The 20,404-nt window shown below is 44.2% G+C and overlaps 2 protein-coding genes across 2 annotated transcripts in view; both read right to left on the reverse strand.

The window, feature by feature from the left end:
* Positions 1-20,404, reverse strand: part of LOC130068942 (E3 SUMO-protein ligase RanBP2-like) — a 211,692-nt gene that overhangs the window by 43,070 nt on the left and 148,218 nt on the right. The gene's annotated exons all lie outside the window — the stretch shown is intronic.
* On the reverse strand, positions 4,354-19,692 carry LOC130068960 (trichohyalin). Its single transcript, XM_056232616.1, has 3 exons — positions 19,515-19,692; positions 8,876-9,589; positions 4,354-6,248 (listed from the first exon to the last, which is right to left on the reverse strand). Exons 1-3 carry the CDS (start codon positions 19,690-19,692, stop codon positions 4,354-4,356), a joined length of 2,787 nt encoding a protein of 928 aa, XP_056088591.1.

Raw genomic sequence — 20,404 nt, forward strand, 5'->3', positions numbered from 1 at the left:
GAAAATCTTTACATATTCACGGGCATCTTCTTCAGCAGCTGGAGTCATCAAAAGTGTGTGAAAAGAATGGCAGTGCAAGTGTGTGTAGTGTCATGTGATGTCATCAAAGCATATCATTGGTTACCACCAGGTTCTACCATGCATTTAAGATTAATCAGAGCTCATATTTATTTTCAAATTTCAAGAAATGTCCAAAGAAAGGGTATGTTGCCATATGGCAACACCGTGCAGTGATGTCAGTCCCATGAAGGGCATCAATGCTCCTGGTGTTTGTGGTTTACGGTTTAATGTTTTGGTGCACTGAATTTGCGATGTAGACGGCCCGTAAAACAGCCCTGATCAGGGCCCTGCCAACTGTCTAACTTACTGAATAGCCTCTGTGTCATCAGTCAAGTCACACTCATTTATATGGTGCTTTATACAATACAGCAGTCAAAGCAGCTTTACAGGGATAAACAGTCAAATAATGTCTCAAAGCAAACAGAACTCGAGTATGCAGTACAGCAGCTCTAAGACAATCGTGTTGATTCAGTTTGGTTGTAAAAATCGTTATTTATTTATTCATTTAGTTCATTTATCTATAAATAATTAATAATTATTATTAAGTGTCCCCAAGTTATTCAAGCCAAAGGCGACAGTGGCAAATGTGCAGATCCACCGCCTGATCCTCCGGACTCCTTAACCTCGGGATAAACAGAGAGACTGATATTAACATATGCTATTCTGCTTCTGATGTAACGAGTACACCGGGGGTTATAGAGAAGTGTTTTTAGTCTAGATTTAAACTAATAGGCGTCCACACTGGGCAGAGGAGGACGGGCAGGGTGTCAACAGCCCCGTAACAGCCAGGGAACACGGGGGGACTGGATAGTGTGGGACCACCCAGGACGCGCTGGCGACGGAGGATCACTCACGACGGAGACAAGCTAACATGCAATGCTGACTCAAGTAGGCACAGGTAAGCCTGCGCACGACCCTGACAGCCTTTATTACAGTATAGAAGACTCAACTGACATTATACTGTGAGTTTGGAGCAAAAATATGCTATTAATCTCATTAATTGTATTGTTTTAACGCAAAACTATCATGTGCTAAACACTATAGTGCTAAACTATCATTTTTTATGAATCATTTTGAAAAGTAAGTCCACATCAGGGGCCGTATTCACAAAGAATCTTAAGGCTAAAAGTTGCTCCTAACTGGCGAATTTAGGAGCAACTCCTAAAAATAATGGGCGTGTCACTCCTAACTTAAGGACTCCTCATTTTTTTCACTAAGAGTAATTCAGGAAGCATTTTAGCCCTAAAGTGGCACCTAAGTCTGGGACAGCTTAAAAGAAGTCGAGAGGACTCCTAACTCACTAAGACCGATTCACAAAGGATTGTAGCGCACACCAGCGCCTCTCGCAGTCGTCCGGGGTCCGCGACACAAGCGGGAACACTGCATTGATCTGCAGACAAATCCTCTCCCATTCTCACGCTTAGGTTTGCTTGATATCCCAGTGCCGAATTTCCCTTTTATTATGTTTTTTTTTCCAGCACCAGCTGGGCCAGCAGCAGTAACTGATCCTGCGTCCAGTTGGGCTTTCTTTTCCGTTTTGGGCGAGTTCATAATCTACCGTCATTCAACTATTACATTACTTCAATAGGAGCAACATTTCCTTGCTTTAAGTAGTCTATTTAGGCTAATAGGATGTCAATTAACCAAGCAAGTGTTAATGCAAGTGTTGTTTTTTCATTATTAGGCAAGTGGCGGTTTTCATTGGGGTATTACCTTGATTTAATTTAATTCACGACTTTTACGGCTGGAGAGATGTGAATGTGTGCAAGAGAGACCGAACAGTCTCAGTTACAACAACAACTGAATCAATATACATATGCCAGTTTGGAAACCATATACGCCTCATTTAGGCTCATTAAAGTTACTAAAACTCTCTACTGACAGCAGTACATGATCAAAATCATAAAACAGCCACTGTCTAAAGTTTAATGCAGCATGTTTGCCTTTTCCTTCAGATTGTGTTGACAGGATTCAGAAAGGACCACGAGTCGGGGTTGTACTTTCTACTAGTCAAATTTCATTTTAATATGGTAAAATGTAAAGCTAAATGTATAATTCCAACACATTCTGGCTTTCCGAGAAGCAGGTAACCCAGTCCGTTAACTAGGTCAAGATCCTCTCCAACTCTCTTAAATAATGAAGGAACTGAAACCATATCTTCACACTCATGAACCTGTTCTTCAGAACTCCAGGAATATGAGCCAAAGGATGTGATATGAGCCACACTTTAGACTTACATTTGACTCCAAGTGCACGTTTATAGCGCCTCAAGTGGCAGTTGTGATGGTTCGTCAGCAAAGACTGAGGAAAAGCTTTACGCTTTTCTCTAAAGGGAATAAGTATAGTCCTGCCGTGCTTGTTTAACCATTTCGAAGAGTAGAAATCAATGCTTTAATAAAGTTAACTCTGTGCTATTATATGAAGTTATGATTTCTAAACGTTTTAGTAGTCACGCAGTATCTAGTAAGTGCAACAGCAGCTCGTTCTGCAGTCCTGTTAAAGGTGACCTATAATTCAAAATTGAATTTACCTTGGTATAGTCAAATAACAAGAGTTCAGTGCATGGACATGACATAGAGTGAATCTCAAACTGGACTGTTTTCGCATTCTCATTTAATTCACGTTTATGAAAAACACCCCTGAAAAACGGTCGGTTCTCCACACAATACCGACTGTGACGCAATAGTCGGGATCATTAATATGTACGCCTCCAAATATTTGCATAATGCCAGCCCTCAATGCCAGGCGGAACTGCGCAGCCGAAGCATGGCAGTTGCTCAGTGTGGATGTACACATGAACACAAAAGTATTTTTTAGTTCCTTCATCTGAGCCTCTGAAGAAACAATGGGTTAATTTTATTTTCTCTGGAAATTTCCAAACATTTCACCGACTGTTTCCTCAACTTGGGCCAATACAGAGCTGGCCTCGGATCGAGCTACCAAGCAACACTTTCTGATGTGTAATTGTTCAAGTTCAGACAGGTAATCTTTCTCTCAAAATCGTTCAATACTGTTTATGCATCAGTAAGTCAAGCCAGTGACTAAAATATCAGCTTCACATCGTTTCTTTTAGTAGGATGAAAATAATCGTATTTAAATTGTGAACAAATTACATACAGAAAGCGATCAAAGAACAATCTTTCCACACAGCGCGAGTTTATCTGGACACTTGCCAAACTCGTTATGAAATCAATGACGCACGTTACACTGCACAACGAAGCTCTCACTGTATTTACATCATCGTGTTTGCATTGGTGAAAGCAGAGAGAGTGCAGGAACTGCGCTGCAATGATAAGATCTTCATTCTCGCGATCAACACACTGTCATCTGCTCAATGCTCATCACGGCAACATTTTATGTGATGGGAATAGATCTAAATACTTTAAAAACATCTCACGATTCGTTAATCTCGATAGCTGTTATAGTAAAAACGTATAATAGCTGTAGTAAAAGTATTCGGGAGAGAGTTTTACATGTAATGCGTAGCTATTTCATATGCAAGCATGTCAGCCAATCACAGCAGAGGCCGCGGTTACACTGAATCCCACAGCCAATCACAGCAGTGGCCGCGGTTACACTGAATCCCACAGCCAATCACAGCAGTGGCCGCGGTTACACTGAATCCCACAGCCAATCACAGCAGTGGCCGCGGTTACACTGAATCCCACAGCCAATCACAGCAGTGGCCGCGGTTACACTGAATCCCACAGCCAATCACAGCAGAGGCCGCGGTTACACTGAATCCCACAGCCAATCACAGCAGTGGCCGCGGTTACACTGAATCCCACAGAGACACGCCCCTTCAAACAGAGTGTTCAAATCAGAGGCTAAAAGCAGGCTAGGAAAAATACCATTTATTTCTAAATTATGATTATTTTTTATCTAAAAAACATACTAACATTATAAGGGTAACCCAGGAAACATTATAAATTAATAAAAAAACACATTCTAGGGCACCTTTAAAGAGAAAAGAACCTGACGACAGTGAGTCTAAAGCTATTCACAACACTGATATACAGACAGAAGAAAAGAAGAGCCGGAGCATGACAGGGAACTTTAAAAGGAAAGTTTTAATGAGAAAAGTTGTATTTTCTCTTGATGAATAGAATAGAAACAGAATAGATCAAAACATTTGATACTTTTATTAAACACTGCTATAGAAGTATTCAAAATGGAAATGTCATTACCCCAAAAACCTTTTTTTAAAGATAGTTCTAATCGAATAACATCTATTAATCAAACGGAAGGATTAGCTTCAGGTTAATAACCAGAAATACATGAGCATTAAAACTGTCACAGAACGGCACAGCTGGGAGTATTCTTCAGTCGTTCGATCTCCTGCAGAAGCTCTTCTATCTCTCCTTCTTTCTGCTCCTGTAGTTTCTGTCGTTCCTCCAGGATCTGCTGGATCTTCTGCACGCTCGGCTCGTGTCTCTCTCTGACATCTGTCCGTTCTGCTTGCTCTCTGGCTTCATCTTCATGCTTCTTCTTCAGCACTTTAATCTCCTCTTCATGTTTCCTCTTCATTTCATCTCGCTCTCTCTCTTCTCTTTCTTTTCTCTCCTTCTCCTCCTCCTCTCGTCTCTTGCTCTCCTCTTCTTGTTCTCGTTTCACATCTGCAATCGTTTTCATCCATCTCTGTCTCTCTTCCTCTCGTTTCTCATCATCTTCTCGTTTTCTTCTCTCCCACTCCTCTTTTCTCTCTCGTTCCAGTCGTTCATAATGTATTTGCATTTCACGTATCTTTTCATCATATTCTCTCTCTTTCTCTTTTCTTTCTCTACTCTGTTTCTGTCTCTCCTCCTCTCTCTTCAGTCTTTCTTCTTCTCTCTCTCTTTCAAATATCTTTCTCATGTTCTCCAGTTCTTCTTGTTTTTCTCTCAGCTTTTCCTCATGTTTCTTCTTTCTCTTTTCTTCTTCTTCTTCTCGTTCTCTCGTCTGTCGTTTCTTTCCATCCTCCCACTCTCTCTGCTGTCGTTTCAGTTCCTCTCGAATCTCTTTTCTGTCATTTTCAGCCTCTTTTATCTTTATTTTCCATCTCTGTCTCTCCTCCTCTTCTTCTTCATTCCTCCTTTTCTGCCTCAAATCTCTCCTCTTTATTTCCTCCTCATGTTTCATCTGTAACTCTGCTATAATACGCTTGTGCTCATGTATCATCTTTTCTAGATCTCGTCTGTATTTCTCTTCTCTTTTTCCATCTTCTTCTTCTCTTTCTTCTTGCTGTTTTTCATACTGTAATCTCTGATTTTCAATCTCTCTCTTAAACTCTTCTATTTTCTTAAGATATTCAACTCTTTTCTGGGTCTCTTCTTCTGTTCGTTTCTGGTTTTCAATCTCTTGTTTCATTTGTTCTCTTTTCTCTTTTTCTTCAAACTCTTTTCTGAGTTCTCCCTCTTTTTCTCTCAGTTGATTCTGCGTTTTTATTCTCTCCTCATCTACTCTTCGTTTCTCTTCCTCGAGTCTCTTCGTCATGTTTTTCTCTTCCATCTCGTACTTGGCATTTAATGCCTCATGTTGAGTCTTCATTTCTCTCTCCTTCTCATTCATTATTTCCTTGGTTCTCTTTGTAACGGCCATCTCTGCCTCCTCGAACATGCTGTTAGTGAAGCATCGACCCTCGTGCGTGTGTTTCAGCTCTTCTATCATGTTTAGCAGCTGTATCACTTGAGTTCGGTCTCGTTTGTCTCTGTTATTGAAAGCCAGGAATCTGTCTCCACAATCTCGGATCAGTCTCTTGAGTTCAGCGCTGTTACTTCTCTCCACATAATCTTCTACAGACTCTTTCCCGAGTTCGTCTCCTCCAGTGAACAGAACCATGCTGAACTGAGCAGTTTCTGGACCAAAGATCCTCTTTATCAGATCCACAGTGTCCATATCCATTCTGTTAAATCTTCCCAAACGCAACACGATGACGAACACATGAGGTCCAGGCGCTGACATTGAGATACATTTCATTAAGTTTTCTATCACTTGATCATTGGGCAATGTCCTGTCAAAGAGACCTGGAGTATCAACGACAGCCACCGATCGTCCATCAGCTCCAGAAACTCCCTTCTGACAGTCGGTCGTCACTGCGCTCATGCTCAGCTGACTCTCAAACTCATCTCTTCCCAGAATACTGTTTCCTGTTGCACTCTTGCCACTTCCTGTCCTCCCGATCAGCACAATCCTCAACGGCTCCAGATCTCCTGCTTCCCCTTCTGCACCTGAAAACCCTGCTGGAAGATTTTTATGCAGTTTTAAACATGGGGTTTCTCAACCTATATCTATATCAATACCAAGTATATGGAAGTAAAATAATGACAAATGTTTTTGAAACAAAAAAGCTTGTTGAATTGCACCACTTGAATAAATATGCATGGCATTAACCCTGCTTGCATTTTAATGCAGTGTATTCTTAGGGCTTGCATTTTCATGGGCTGAAATTCAACATTGAAAATGTTGAATGAAATGAAATGAAAATGAAAATGTGTGTGAAATGTTTTGAATTGAAATATTCAAAGCTTAAATACACAATCATGTTGAATTTCAGCCCATAAAAACGCAAGCTGAAAATACCTAGAAATACAATGCATTTAAAAGCAAGCACGGTTAATGCAATGCATATTTTTTTCCAAGTAGTTCAATTCAACAAGCTTTCAAAAACATGCCATTATTTTATTCCATACATGTGGAATCACACATTTTTGTTTAGATGCCAGTCAGAGTCATGCATTGTTTTCTGTTCACATATATACACCAGGGGCACGTTCAAAATCACAACGGTGCGCAACGTTTTGCTACGGTTTCCGGGTTGAACGTCATGTTAGCGGCGGTGTGCAACGGGGTTTGAGATGCGTTTTCTCTTGTTTGGTGGGCGTGTCAGAACTGCAGTCCAATCAGAAGCAACATGTATATAAAGCACACGGTATTAAAGTGAACTCGCACAATGGAAGTAATGTGTTCGATACGCAACAACTGAGGATATTAGAAGACATGTTTGTCGTAAGTATTATTGTAAAAATATAGGATATCAACATAATGATGTAGTTGTTTATATTTTTAGCTTCATTGCAAGTGTGTGACATTTGGTATAGAAATAAACAACGCATGTAAAGTGCTTTTCCTAAAAATGAGAAAGAAAATACAGGTTATTAAAACAGTATGAACTACAAATAAAGTCAGTATGTGAGGATAAATAGATGTGTTTTAGTCTTTATTAGGTAAGATGTGCTTCCATTTCAGTTTCCACAAATCCCTTCACTCGACTGGGATGCTCTCTTGTGTTCTGGGCGGCAAGTGCAGTAACTGTAACATCGGGCATATTTTGTAGTATTAAACACATATTTATACCGACTTCATCAGGCTCCGAAAATTCTTCACAAAGAACATAAAAAGCCTTCTCAGCTGCCACAGATTTAAACGTTTCTGTTTAAAAAACGTTCTGCAACGTTTTGTCGGCGCTGAACGCAGCCCAGTTCTTTCTGGCTCTCGATTCTGATTGGCTGAGAGCCTCTCCTAGTCATGTGATATTCTACTAGCATCCACCGCCTGCATCCCTCCGCTTTCAGCACTCTCTCAGCGAGTGTCATGGCGGACGAGCAAACACCATCATTTTACAAATACGACTGTTGTTTTGTCACGGAATGTAGTTTTAGGAGTTTTTAAGCGAGCATAGTTATTTAGACCTCAAATATGCAACTTAAAAATAAACATAAACAATCTGTTGAGATGCGATCTCCAGACCGCCAGCGGGTGTTCAGCGCTCGTACAGCGCCATCTCAGCCAGTCCTGCGGGAATCTGAGTTTAAACACGGCCAATCTTTGGTCTTATTAATCTTTTACTTGTTCCAGAGCAAATCAATTTGACTTAAGGCAAAGTTAAGTTTCATAACTATATATTTTTATTTAAGGGAAATCCTGTAGCCTATAACTATAGTGCTGCTTTTGAACTCTGTGTTTACTTCCTATACAAGCGTCTCATACTTTATTGTGGCTAATATTATTTATTTCATTATTATTGATCAATAAGTAATATTTTATATAAATGACATGCCGTATTTGGTATTGAAAGAAGGTCAATTAATTATAATAATTAGTGATTGTGATTTCGACTGGGACTGAAACCAGGTTGTAAACGAGGACGTTGTTTTGCTTTAACATAAGACTCGACTCTAGCGCTGTCGTGGAAAATCCCCCTCACAGTTCAGAGGACGGAGATTCCTCAGCGGACACTCAAACTGATTTAGTGATTATAAAAGATTGAGCTAAAGAATATCAGATGCAGGGAATGCACTCGCTTTAATGGTGACCGCTACGGTTCGCTAGAATGCGGTCGTGACTTCAGATGAATGAACATATTTAAGCGGCTACTCTAGTCTTCATGAAGAAGCTGCCGTCACACACACGGTCCTCAAACACACACTCCTGAAAGCTGGAGTGTTGAGACTCCGGTAACAGCGTTCATGAATGCTGGATTACAGTGGAATTATCTCAAATACAGTCAGATATTATAATCTCAACTTACTCTTTGTGCCATTCCATTCCACTCGTTCTCTCCTCATCTCCTCACAAATCTGTTCCTCTCTGGCTTCTTTCTCTTTAATTTCTCTTTTATGTTGTTCTTCTTTCTCATTAAACTCTTCTTCTCTCCTCTTCCTCTCATTCTCTATTCTGTTCATCAGTCTGTCTATTTCTGTGTCATATTTGATCTGCAATTTTTCTTTTTCTGTCTCTTTTTCTTGCTTCAGTAGCTCAATTTCCTTTATAAATGTCTCCTGTGTCATCTCTTCACGTTTGTCCATCAGTTCTTCTCTTTTTCTCTCCTTGTCATGACTGTGTTGTTCTTCCTCCATACTCTCTTTCTCTTCTTCTAGTTTCTTGATCTTTTCTTCTCTTTCTCTGACTCTGTCCATCAGGATCTCCATCTGTTGTTCTAGTGCTTCTCTGTCCATATGTCTGAACATCATGTAGAAACTCCCTCTGTTTGCTTCCACCATGTCGTCTATCTTCTCCAGTAGATCACACACTTGTGTTCGGTCTCGAGTTTCTTTGTTACTGAACACGTGGAATCTGTTTCCACATGCTTCCGTCAGCTCCACCAGAGGAGGTGTAGTTCCCAGATACTCTTCAATAGTCATGTCATCCAGACAATCTCCTCCGGTGAAGAGCACCATGGTGAACATTAAAGACTTGTCACCGAACATCTCCTGGATGATCTTCGCTGCTGTTGCTTCTTCTCGAGTGAATCGTTGTCTTACATTGAGCACGAAGATGAAGGCATGCGGTCCAGGCAGGATCATGGAGATGCAGTGGCTGATCTCCTCATCAGTCATGGGTTCAGAACCGCTCAGTCCTGGAGTGTCGATCACAGTAACGTGTCGGCCGTCGATTTCAGCTACTTCTCTCTGACACTCTTTAGTCACTGGCTGTACAGATGTTTTTGCTGTAAACGCGTCTCTTCCTAAGATTGTGTTTCCTGCTGAGCTTTTCCCAACTCCAGTTCTTCCCAGCAGCACAATCCTCCGCTCATCTGGGTGTTCTCTTGAAACTGAAATTTCAAAAGATTAAAAAAAACATTTTAAACAAATCATGCTGAAATATAAATAAACTTCTTCATTCTTTCGAGTGAAAAGATCAGATATCTGGGGTAAGTTGTGCCACTTTTCACTGCTTTCATTATTTGATGAGTTATTTTTTATTTATTTATATCAATTCAAACTGAAAGTGTTGTGTCCTTTTCCTTTGGCATGGCTAAACAATTTATAAGCTTTGGCACAACTTACCCCATGCCTGTTCAAAAATGAGTGAGTTCATCCAGACACCAGAGAGATTAATTTGAAATGTCATACATTTATTTAAATAAGCAATGTGTAAACCTCCCTTAAGGGTACCCCTGGAAGGCGAGGGGTCCGCAAAGTGCCTTGCCAGACGTACGTGGCAGGCGGTTAGTGGATGCTGCGCGCCGCCCCCTAGATGATTTTTTGCGGTCCTGATGACCGTGCGGGGCCCGAAGGGAGGCCAGAGGCGTCGCCTGGGGCCCAGGGTTGCGGGTGGGCGTCTACAAAACGCCTAGACATCCTCCTTACCACCCCCGCGACCGCCCTCGACCACGCCCACTGACCACGAACAGCCTATTCGTCCCCCTGAACGCCTGTGCCCGCCCGCTGACCACGCCCACTGACACGAACAGCCTATACGTCCCCCTTACCACCTGTGTAACCCCGAACGGCCTATGAGTCCAACCGCCAATCTAAGTGACAGCCCGGTGCCCTGCCCACTGACCACGAACGGCCTATTCGTCCCCCTGAGTGCCTGTGTGACCATGAACGGCCTATTCGTCCACCGCCAATCTAAGTGACAGCCCGGGGCCCTGCCCACTGACCACGAACGGCCTATTCGTCCCCCTGAACGCCTGTGCCCGCCGGCTGACCACGCCCACTGACATGAACAGCCTATTTGTCCCCCTGACCGCCTGTGTGACCACGAACGGCCTATTTGTCCACCGCCAATCTAAGTGACAGCCCGGGGCCCTGCCCACTGTCCACGAAAAGCCTATTAGTCCCCCTGAGCGCCTGTGTGACAACGAACGGCCTGTGCGTCCACCGCCAATCTAAGTGACAGCCCGGTGCCCCGCCCACTGACCACGAACAACCTATTTGTTCCCCTGACCGCCTGTGTGACCACGAACGGCCTATTTGTCCACCGCCAATCTAAGTGACAGCCCGGGGCCCTGCCCACTGTCCACGAAAAGCCTATTAGTCCCCCTGAGCGCCTGTGTGACAACGAACGGCCTGTGCGTCCACCGCCAATCTAAGTGACAGCCCGGTGCCCCGCCCACTGACCACGAACAACCTATTTGTCCCCCTGACCGCCTGTGTGACCACGAACGGCCTATTTGTCCACCGCCAATCTAAGTGACAGCCCGGGGCCCTGCCCACTGTCCACGAACAGCCTATTAGTCCCCCTGAGCGCCTGTGTGACCATGAACTGCATATGCGACCACTGACAATCTAAGTGACAGCCTGGGGCCCTGCCCACTGACCACGAACAGCCTATTCGTCCCCCTAACCGAAAACAGCATTGACGTGACCCCTGCAGGCCATAGGTCATAATTCATTAATATAAATGTTTCAAATTTATATTGACCCTGTCAAATAAGTTACTCACTGGACTTCATCTACTTTGATGAAAATCCCAAAAGGTTACAGGAATTCAACCGCTGAAAATTTGCATTTGAATAAGTTCCAGGTGGGTACAGTAAGGGCCCACCTGTAACTTATTTGATGGGACCTCTATAGGCTGTCCGTGGTAAATGCATTAATAGGTCAAACTTCATAATTATAAATGTTTTATTGCTTAAATCATAGAGTACAGTGCACAGGGAAGACAATTACACATATTGAGGTACTTTACAGGTCATAATTATGCATAATAAGCCTTAAAATGACATGTCCACCGACAGTTTACAGGGACCCTGTCGAATAAGTCACAGGTGGGCACAGTAAGGCTCCAAGATGTCCTACTTGCAACTTATTCTACTAGGCTGTTGGTGGGCAATTAGCGTGAAAAAAGGTCAAAGGGGCACGGAACTCTGGGGACCGCCCCAGGGGCCCATGACAAGACGCATGTGTCAGTTTCGGGACAATCGGGCCTTTCTTTCAAGCCGTTTGGCTGAAACATACTTAGAACCGATCTAGAACCACGAAATCCGGAATTTAGAACCGGGGGCCCCTGGACTAGCACCGTGTCAAATCTGGAGTTGCTGCAACCTTTTGACCCCATTTGGCCCCTGTTTTCTAGATGTCCCACTTGCAACTTATTCTACTAGGCTGTTGGTGGCCACTTAGCGTGAATAAAGATCAAAGGGATGCAGAACTCTGGGGACCGTCCCAGGTCGCCCATGACGGGACACATATGTCAGTTTCGGGACAATCTGCCCTTTCTTTCAAACCGTTTTGCTGAAACACATACTTAGAACCAATCTAGAACCACGAAATCCGGGATCTAGAACCGGGGGCCCGTGGACTAGCAGCGTGTCAAATTTGGAGTTGCTGCAACCTTTTGGCCCCTGTTTTTTAGATGTCCCACTTGCCACCTATTCTACATAGGCTGTTGGTGGCCAATTAGCGTGAAAAAAGGTCGAAGGGACACGGAACTCTGGGGACCGTCCACGGGGGCCTGTGACGGGACGCATATGTCAGTTTCGGGCCGATCGGACTTTCTGTCCACCCGTCACGAAGCACATGGTGAAATAAATGGGAGGCCCCTTGCACTCATAGACAGACATAGGTAACACTTTATTTTAAGGTGCTGTAATAAGCAGTAATTAACAGTTAATAAGACACTTATAAGACCTTATAAGATGCATATAAGATGCATATAAGCATTAACTACTTCATATAAGGGTTAATTAAAGGTCCAGGCCCTGAAGAGATCAGGGAAACTACTCCCTCTTGGGAAGGTCAATTTTTAAGGGCCTGGGAGTTTGTGTTACCATTTATGTTTGTTCGGCTGTTCTAAAAGTGCAATGTATTGATACTTGAGAAATATATTATTTTATTTTATTTATTTATTATCATTAGTTAATGCTTATATGCATCTTATATGCATCTTATATGCATCTTATAAGGTCTTATAAGTGTCTTATTAACTGTTAATTACTGCTTATTACAAGCACCTTAAAATAAAGTGTTACCCAGACATATTCTCTTAAGTGGTCAAACAGAACCAAAGTGAGGAGAAATCTGCACTGCAAAAAGACACACTTGGAACCGATCTAGAACCCTGCGATCCAGGATCTAGAACCGGGGGCCCCTGGACTTCCATGATGCCAAATTTGGAGTCGCTGCAACCTTTTGACCCCTGTATTTCCGACCGCCCACGTGCAACTTATTCAATTCAAACTTCACAGGCGGTTCCAGGTCAAGGGGGCCTTTTTCGGCCAAACGAGCAGACGTGGACACAGAACTCTGGGGACCGTCCAGAGTTTAGGTGGTTAGGGGTCAAAATAGGCACTTCGTGGTACTGAGGAGGACTATGGTGAAGATAGTCAGTTAGGGGGCTCCATTAGCACTTGGTGGCCCGCCTCGGAGCCTGTGAGCAATTTGGCCCTCTTACCTGAGATTTTAGAAAACGTCCACGTCACCATTAGAATAAGCAGCTCGTGTCGTCCATTTCGAGCATGCGGACTTCGAAGTGCATGTGCTGACAATGGCAACTTCTTTGAATGGGAAAATTACCACCAACCACCTGGGTTCCCTTACTCACCTAACCTCACCTGTCCCTAACCTCACCTGACACTAACCTCACCTGTCCACTAACCTCACCTGTCCCTAACCTAACCTAACCTGACACTAACCTCACCTGTCCACTAAACTCACCTGTCCCTAACCTAACCTGTCCCTAACCTAACCTGACCCTAACCTCATCTGTCCCTAACCTAACCTGTCCCTAACCTTACCAGACCCTTACCTCACCTGTCCCTAACCTAACCTGACCCTAACCTCACCTGTCCCGAACCTCACCTGTCCCTAACCTCACTGTCCCTAACCTCACCTGTCCCTAATCTCACCTGTCCCTAATCTCACCTGTCCCTAACCTTACCTGTACCTAACCTCACCTGTCACTAACCTCACCTGACCCTAACCTCACCTGTCCCTAACCTCACCTGACACTAACCTCACCTGTCCACTAACCTCACCTGTCCCTAACCTAACCTAACCTGACACTAACCTCACCTGTCCACTAAACTCACCTGTCCCTAACCTAACCTGTCCCTAACCTAACCTGACCCTAACCTCATCTGTCCCTAACCTAACCTGTCCCTAACCTTACCAGACCCTTACCTCACCTGTCCCTAACCTAACCTGACCCTAACCTCACCTGTCCCGAACCTCACCTGTCCCTAACCTCACTGTCCCTAACCTCACCTGTCCCTAACCTCACCTGTCCCTAATCTCACCTGTCCCTAATCTCACCTGTCCCTAACCTCACCTGTCACTAACCTCACCTGTCCCTAACCTCACCTGTCCCTAACCTGACCCTAACCTCACCTGTCCCTAACCTAACCTGACCCTAACCTTACCAGTATCACACCTCAATAGCAGCATAAGTGTTTTGCAATACAACATGAACACAATAAAGCCCCGTTCACACTACACGCGACCAAGCGACGCGATACCATTCATTTCAATGGGGAGCTGGCGATTTCCGGCGACACGCGCGACAGCGACCGGATGGGGCGTCTGGCGACGCGACAAAGTTGAGATCTGTTTAACTTTATGCAAATGAGGAGCGACTTTCGGGAGTGACAACCAATAGGAGCGGAGCGCGTATGATCCTTCTCCACATCATTGGATGTCATTCATAAAGGCAACCAGTAGTGGGAACTCCCACTAGCGACCTCATCACCAGCCACTGGCGACATGCAGCGACAAAGTCGCTTGTAGTGTGAACGGGGCTTGAGTACATTGTACTTATTTTTCGATGTTAGTACATAATACTTAAAGCCACTTAATATAAACTGGGACCAAAAAAACGATGTGGGTTTTTCTGTGTATGTGTAAGATTATAAAATTACAGCAAAACTTTCAGCTTGCTATGTGAGTTATTTGTGTTTGTGTGAATTTCATTGTTAGTCTTCTAGTATGTTAAATAGTTCTGTTCTCTTCCATTCCCCTCCTGTTTGTTACAAGGGGGTAATCCATCCGCCGGAAATTGAGGAAATTGGGAGCCGCCATTGTAGCTGACTATCACCTGCTGTTAGCATTCCATTGACTCCCATTCATTTTGACGTCACTTTGACAGCGAATAACTTTACATCTGAGGCGTCCAAAGACTCCATTTGTTCATTTTTTATTTCTTAAGAAACAGGACAATGGATGAAACGCTCCATTACTTTGTATCTTACGTTATGGCCCCGTAGAAGCCATTTTTTGTAAAAATAGGCTAACGATTGCGTCATAACCACGGGACTCTCTGTTGCACAGTAGAGAAATGACCGTATAGACAGAAGGAGAAGCTCATAGGCAATCGTTTACTGTCTATGAGGCAATCGGGTGGACATGGAGGCATAAAGTCCAGGGAGAAGCCCATAGATAGAGAGTTCATAAAAGCAACGGGACAAAATATTTCAACAGTTAATAAAAGCAACGGGACAAAATATTTCAACAACAGATTTGTTTTAGATTTCAATTCAGATCTGTCTCGGCACAGCTACTAGAAGGTCAGAACGGTTGCTCACGTCACATCTACGTCGTCAAGCTCGGTTTGAGCCTGCGCAGAACGCTTGGCTATCAGGAAGTGAGTGCTTTTATGGGCTTCAACTTTCTCCGTTGAAATCTATGGGGTCGCTGTGTCCATTTCTTTTACTGTCTATGGTTTGTTACCATGTTATACATTGATTTAGTTTTCTGTTCAGGTGTGTCTAGTTAGTTACTCCCTTTGTTTTGCTATATATGTATATATACACTCAGTTTATGAATTAATTAATTACTTTATTTTGAACATGTATAAATAATACAATAAAAGCTAATAGACAGACAAAACAAAACAAAACAAATAAAACAATATTAACTTATACATGTCTGAAAACGAGTAGGAAGATGCATAAGCTTATTTAATCCTACCCCTTCTCCACTACTCATTAATAATCATCAGATTGCCTTCATAATTATCATAAATAAATAATAATTTGTTAACAAACAAGTATTCATTACTTCAATAAGCTCATTGTTTCTGCTTTAAATTATTACATTGTTTAATTTAATACCTTTGTAACCTCTGATAACAGATCACTCTAAACTGTAATGTGGACTCATTTTCACATTTTCTGTAAAGCTGCTTTGAAACATGTATTGTGAAAAGCGCTATACAAATAAATGTGAACTGAATTTAATAATTACAGTATATCTTAATCCTCTCTTAATACATTACTTAAAATTTACAACATATATTTGTTTATCCCCACACACCAAAAAATGCTAAGAAAACATACATATTTACACATGTATATATTCACCATACAGAATAAATAGTGTAAGAAATCTGATAAACAAATAATCTGTGAGAACACCTAGGCAAAGCCCTTCTTCCTCCCTGTACCTTGTGAAAAACATTTTTGTACCGCTTTTTGAACTGGGTCATGCTTGAGCACTGAACTTAATCCGTTCCACAGCTTTACTACACATAAAAATACATAATGTTGTACGGACACAAAGATAGGACAACATTAGGAAGATCAGGCCCTGCCTAACAGAGCTACACAACTCCTTGTCCAAGCGCTTGTTCTCTCCAGACTGGACTATTGTAATGCTCTCCTGGCTGGTCTTCCAGCTTGCACTGTCAAACCTCTGCAACTGATCCAGATGCTGCAGCCAGAGTGGTCTTTAATGAGCCGAAGAGAGCACACGTCACTCCTCTCCTCACAAAACTGCACTGGTTGTCAGTTGCCGCTCGCATTAAATTCAAGTCACTGATGTTTGCCTACAGAACAACCACTGGCACTGCTCCCTTTTACCTAAACTAAATACTTCAGACTTATGTGCCATCCAGAAACTTGCCCTCTGCAAGCGAACGTCGTCTTGTGGTTCCATCTCAAAGAGACACAGAATCTCTTTCTCGGACCTTTACCATGACTGTTCCCTGCTGAAGGAATGATCTAACTCAACCAGAGCTGTTGAGTCAGTGGCCACTTTCAAGAAACTGCTGAAGACGCATCTTTTTCGGCAGCACTTGATCCAGTAACACTTTCTCTTCTATTCTATTTTTTATTTATAAAAAAAAGTACATGTAATGCGTTAGATTAAACTGAGAAGGGTCATAGCACTTGCCTAATGTTGTCCTACTGTTAGTTTAACTGCTTATATTGTTCTCATTTGTAAGTCGCTTTGGATAAAAGTGTCTGCTAAATGAATAAATGTAAATGACTCCCAAGTTTTTTACTTGACCCTGTAGGGAGCTGCCCCAAGCTTCTAATTTATCATTTACAGTCTTATTACAAACTGTACGAACAAAGATGATAATTTCTGTTTTCTGTTCATTTAATTGGACAAGATTATCGACCATCCACGTTTTTACTTCCTCCAGACATTTAAGAAGTGTAGCCCCTGAGTCATCACTATTTGGCCTCAAAGGTATAACTATGATTGTCATCCGCATAGAGATGTTAAAGGATACCAATTTTTTTTTAAATCGTTCCCAAGGGGAGCATATACAGTGAAAACAAGACTGGACCCAAAATGGATCCTTGAGGGACCCAACAGTCAATAGATGCAGGAGAGGAACAATAATTCCCAAGCTTAACTGTAAAAGATTTTTGCTCCAAGTAAGAGGAAAACCTACTCGGTTACTATCGTAACCTCAGTTCCCTGAGAGAGGGAACGAGTATTGCGTAGCTATACGCAGTGGGGGAAACTCCTTTTCCTCGATTTACTGAAGCCTATATGTAAAACGCATTTGCAGCTGCACAGCTAGCACACTGAGCGTTAGACGCGCTCATAGGCTGTGCTGCAGCAACTGCACATCCAATGGCGCGGGCGACTCTGCGACCAATGAGCTAGCCCAACGTCAGAGCCCGCCGAGGGGGCGTGGCCCAGCCTATATAGACCCCCGAATTCGCCATTATAGCAGGTTTATACGACTGAAGCGACAACTTCACCAGTTACTATAGTGTGGCCGGCTACGCAATACTCGTTCCCTCTCTCAGGGAACTGAGGTTACGATAGTAACCGAGTAGTTCCCTTTCGAACGGTCACTTCGTATTGCGTAGCTATACGCAGTGGGGACGGCATGCAAAACGCCGCACCCTAAGTAACTGGTTGCACTGCAACTCAGGACCCCTGAGTTAACAGAACAAACCAGAACCCAATAATATATGCATATACGTATATATAACAGACCAGACACTGTCGGGTCTGAATAATATATATATAAAGTCAGTAACAACTAACAGAATATACTAATAAAACCAGACACCGTCGGGATTATTAGTATAACTTTATAACCGGCCGAAGCGGGTTTATATAAATATGTATGTGATTATGCACAGTAATTTTTGTAGACAAGACCAGACACCGTCAGGTCTCAATCATACCGAAAGCACCTTCGGCTGCAGGGAAGGTACCTCCATATTATAGAACTTCATAAATGTGGAAGGCGAGGACCAGCCGGCCGCATCACAAATATGAATGGGAAAACCAGATGACCAAGCCCACGACGAGGCCATGCCTCTGGTCGAATGGGCCTTGACACCTATGGGGCAAACCTGACCCACTGAGGTGTAGGCCAAAGAAATGACATCCACTATCCATCTAGACAGTCTTTGCTTAGTGACTGGATCACCCTTAGATCGGCCACCAAAGCAGACAAACAGCTGTTCTGACTGTCTAAAAGACGCAGAACGCTCCAGATAGATTCTCAACGCCCTGACAGGGCAGAGAAGATTAACCTCCCCATCCTTGGCAGAAGGGGGAAGGGCTAACAGCGTAACAACTTGTGCTCTAAACGGCGTTGAGAGCACCTTGGGTACGTAACCATGCCTGGGTTTGAGAATGACTCTGGAGTCATCCGTTCCAAACTCCAAACATGCAGGACTCACAGAGAGGGCCTGCAGATCTCCCACTCGCTTGATAGATGCCAATGCCAACAGGAGAGCAGTCTTTAGCGAAAGTGGTTTTAGATCAACCGACTGGAGCTGCTCAAAAGGTGGTCCCTTCAGGGCCCTAAGGACCGTGGAGAGGTCCCAAGGCGGCACCAAAGGGGGCCTGGAAGGGTTAATCCTCCTAGCACCTTTCAGAAACTTTACCACCAGGTCATTCCTTCCTAGTGATTGGCCAGCCACCAAAGCATGATGCGCTGCGATGGCTGCCGCGTACACTTTGAGCGTGGACGGGGTGCGGCCCGCGTCCAGTAGCTCCTGCAGGAAGGAGAGCACCACAGAAACCTCACATGACTCTGGGTCAATACGATTTCTCGAGCACCAGCTGGAAAAACCCGACCACTTTAAAGCATAAAGGCGCCGAGTAGACGGGGCCCTTGCTTCAGAGATAGTGCTTAAGACCCTGTCAGGAAGGTCCCCGGGTACCCGTTTAGGGGCCACACATGGAGGGCCCATAAATCGGGTCGGGGATGCCATATCGTTCCGTTGGCCTGTGTGAGGAGATCCTTCCTCATCGGAACAGGCCAGGGGATCGTGTCTGACAACTGAACCAGTTCCGGAAACCATGGTCTGGATTTCCAGAGAGGAGCCACCAGAAGGACTGGGCATCCGCTCTCCCTGACCCGATCGATGACTTGTGGGATCAGGGGAAAAGCATAAAGGGGGTGGCTGGGCCAGAGATGAGCCAGCGCGTCCCTGTTTTTCGAGAAGAACACCCTGCAGTGGGTGTTGGCTCTCGAGCCGAAAAGGTCGACTTCGGCCTCGCCGAACATCTCCCATATTAGACTGACCGTCCGAGGGTTCAGGGACCACTCGCCTAGGGGAGTGTTGCCCCGTGAGAGCATATCCGCGCCCACATTTTGGACGCCCGGGATATGCGCTGCTCTCAGAGAGCTCAGATTGGCCTGTGCCCACATGAGGAGGTCCCTCGCCATAGCATACAGGTTGCCTGACCTGATGCCGCCCTGACGATTTATGTAGGCCACCACAGACATGTTGTCTGTACGGACCAGGACGTGGTGACCCCTGAGGTTTGACAGAAAAGCTTCCAGGGCCAAACCAACTGCTTTCATTTCCAGACAGTTGATATGTAAGCTCTGCTCCGTGCTCGACCAGAGGCCCGAGGCAGGCTTGCCCTCGTGCAGCGCTCCCCAACCCAGGTTGGACGCGTCTATAAAAACCACCTTCCTTCTGGAAACTACCCCCATGGTCACCCCATTGTGGTACCAGTCCTGAGCCCGCCAGGGAATCAGTGTTCTTAAACACCCGTGATTCACCATAATGCGCAGGCTGCCTGACTGCCATGCATGGGTTGGCACACGGCGTTTCAGCCAGTGCTGTAGCGGGCGCATGAGCAGTAATCCCAAGCGGAGTACTGATGATGCAGCTGCCATTAGACCAAGTAGTTTCTGAAATTTCTTCAGAGGCGTGCGCTCGCGCGCCCTGAACGCAGCTGCCAGTGTCTGTACAGAGAGCGCGCCCTCTTGAGTGAGCCGCGCTTTCATTGTCACCGAGTCTAAAACCGTGCCCAGAAAGACTACAGTCTGGCTGGGGGGCAGTTTGCTCTTGGTAACATTGATTGTGAGCCCCAGGCATTTTAGATGGCCGAGAATCAAATCCCTGTGAACTACCAGTTCGTCTCTCGACTGCGCCAGTGGGGAGCTTTTCAGTGGGGAGAGCGCTGCATCCATACATTTCGTGAATGTG

The sequence above is a fragment of the Rhinichthys klamathensis genome, unplaced genomic scaffold, assembly GCF_029890125.1.
Source record: "Rhinichthys klamathensis goyatoka isolate OS25496 unplaced genomic scaffold, OSU_Roscu_1.1 h1tg000350l_1, whole genome shotgun sequence".
Classification (NCBI taxonomy): domain Eukaryota; kingdom Metazoa; phylum Chordata; class Actinopteri; order Cypriniformes; family Leuciscidae; genus Rhinichthys; species Rhinichthys klamathensis.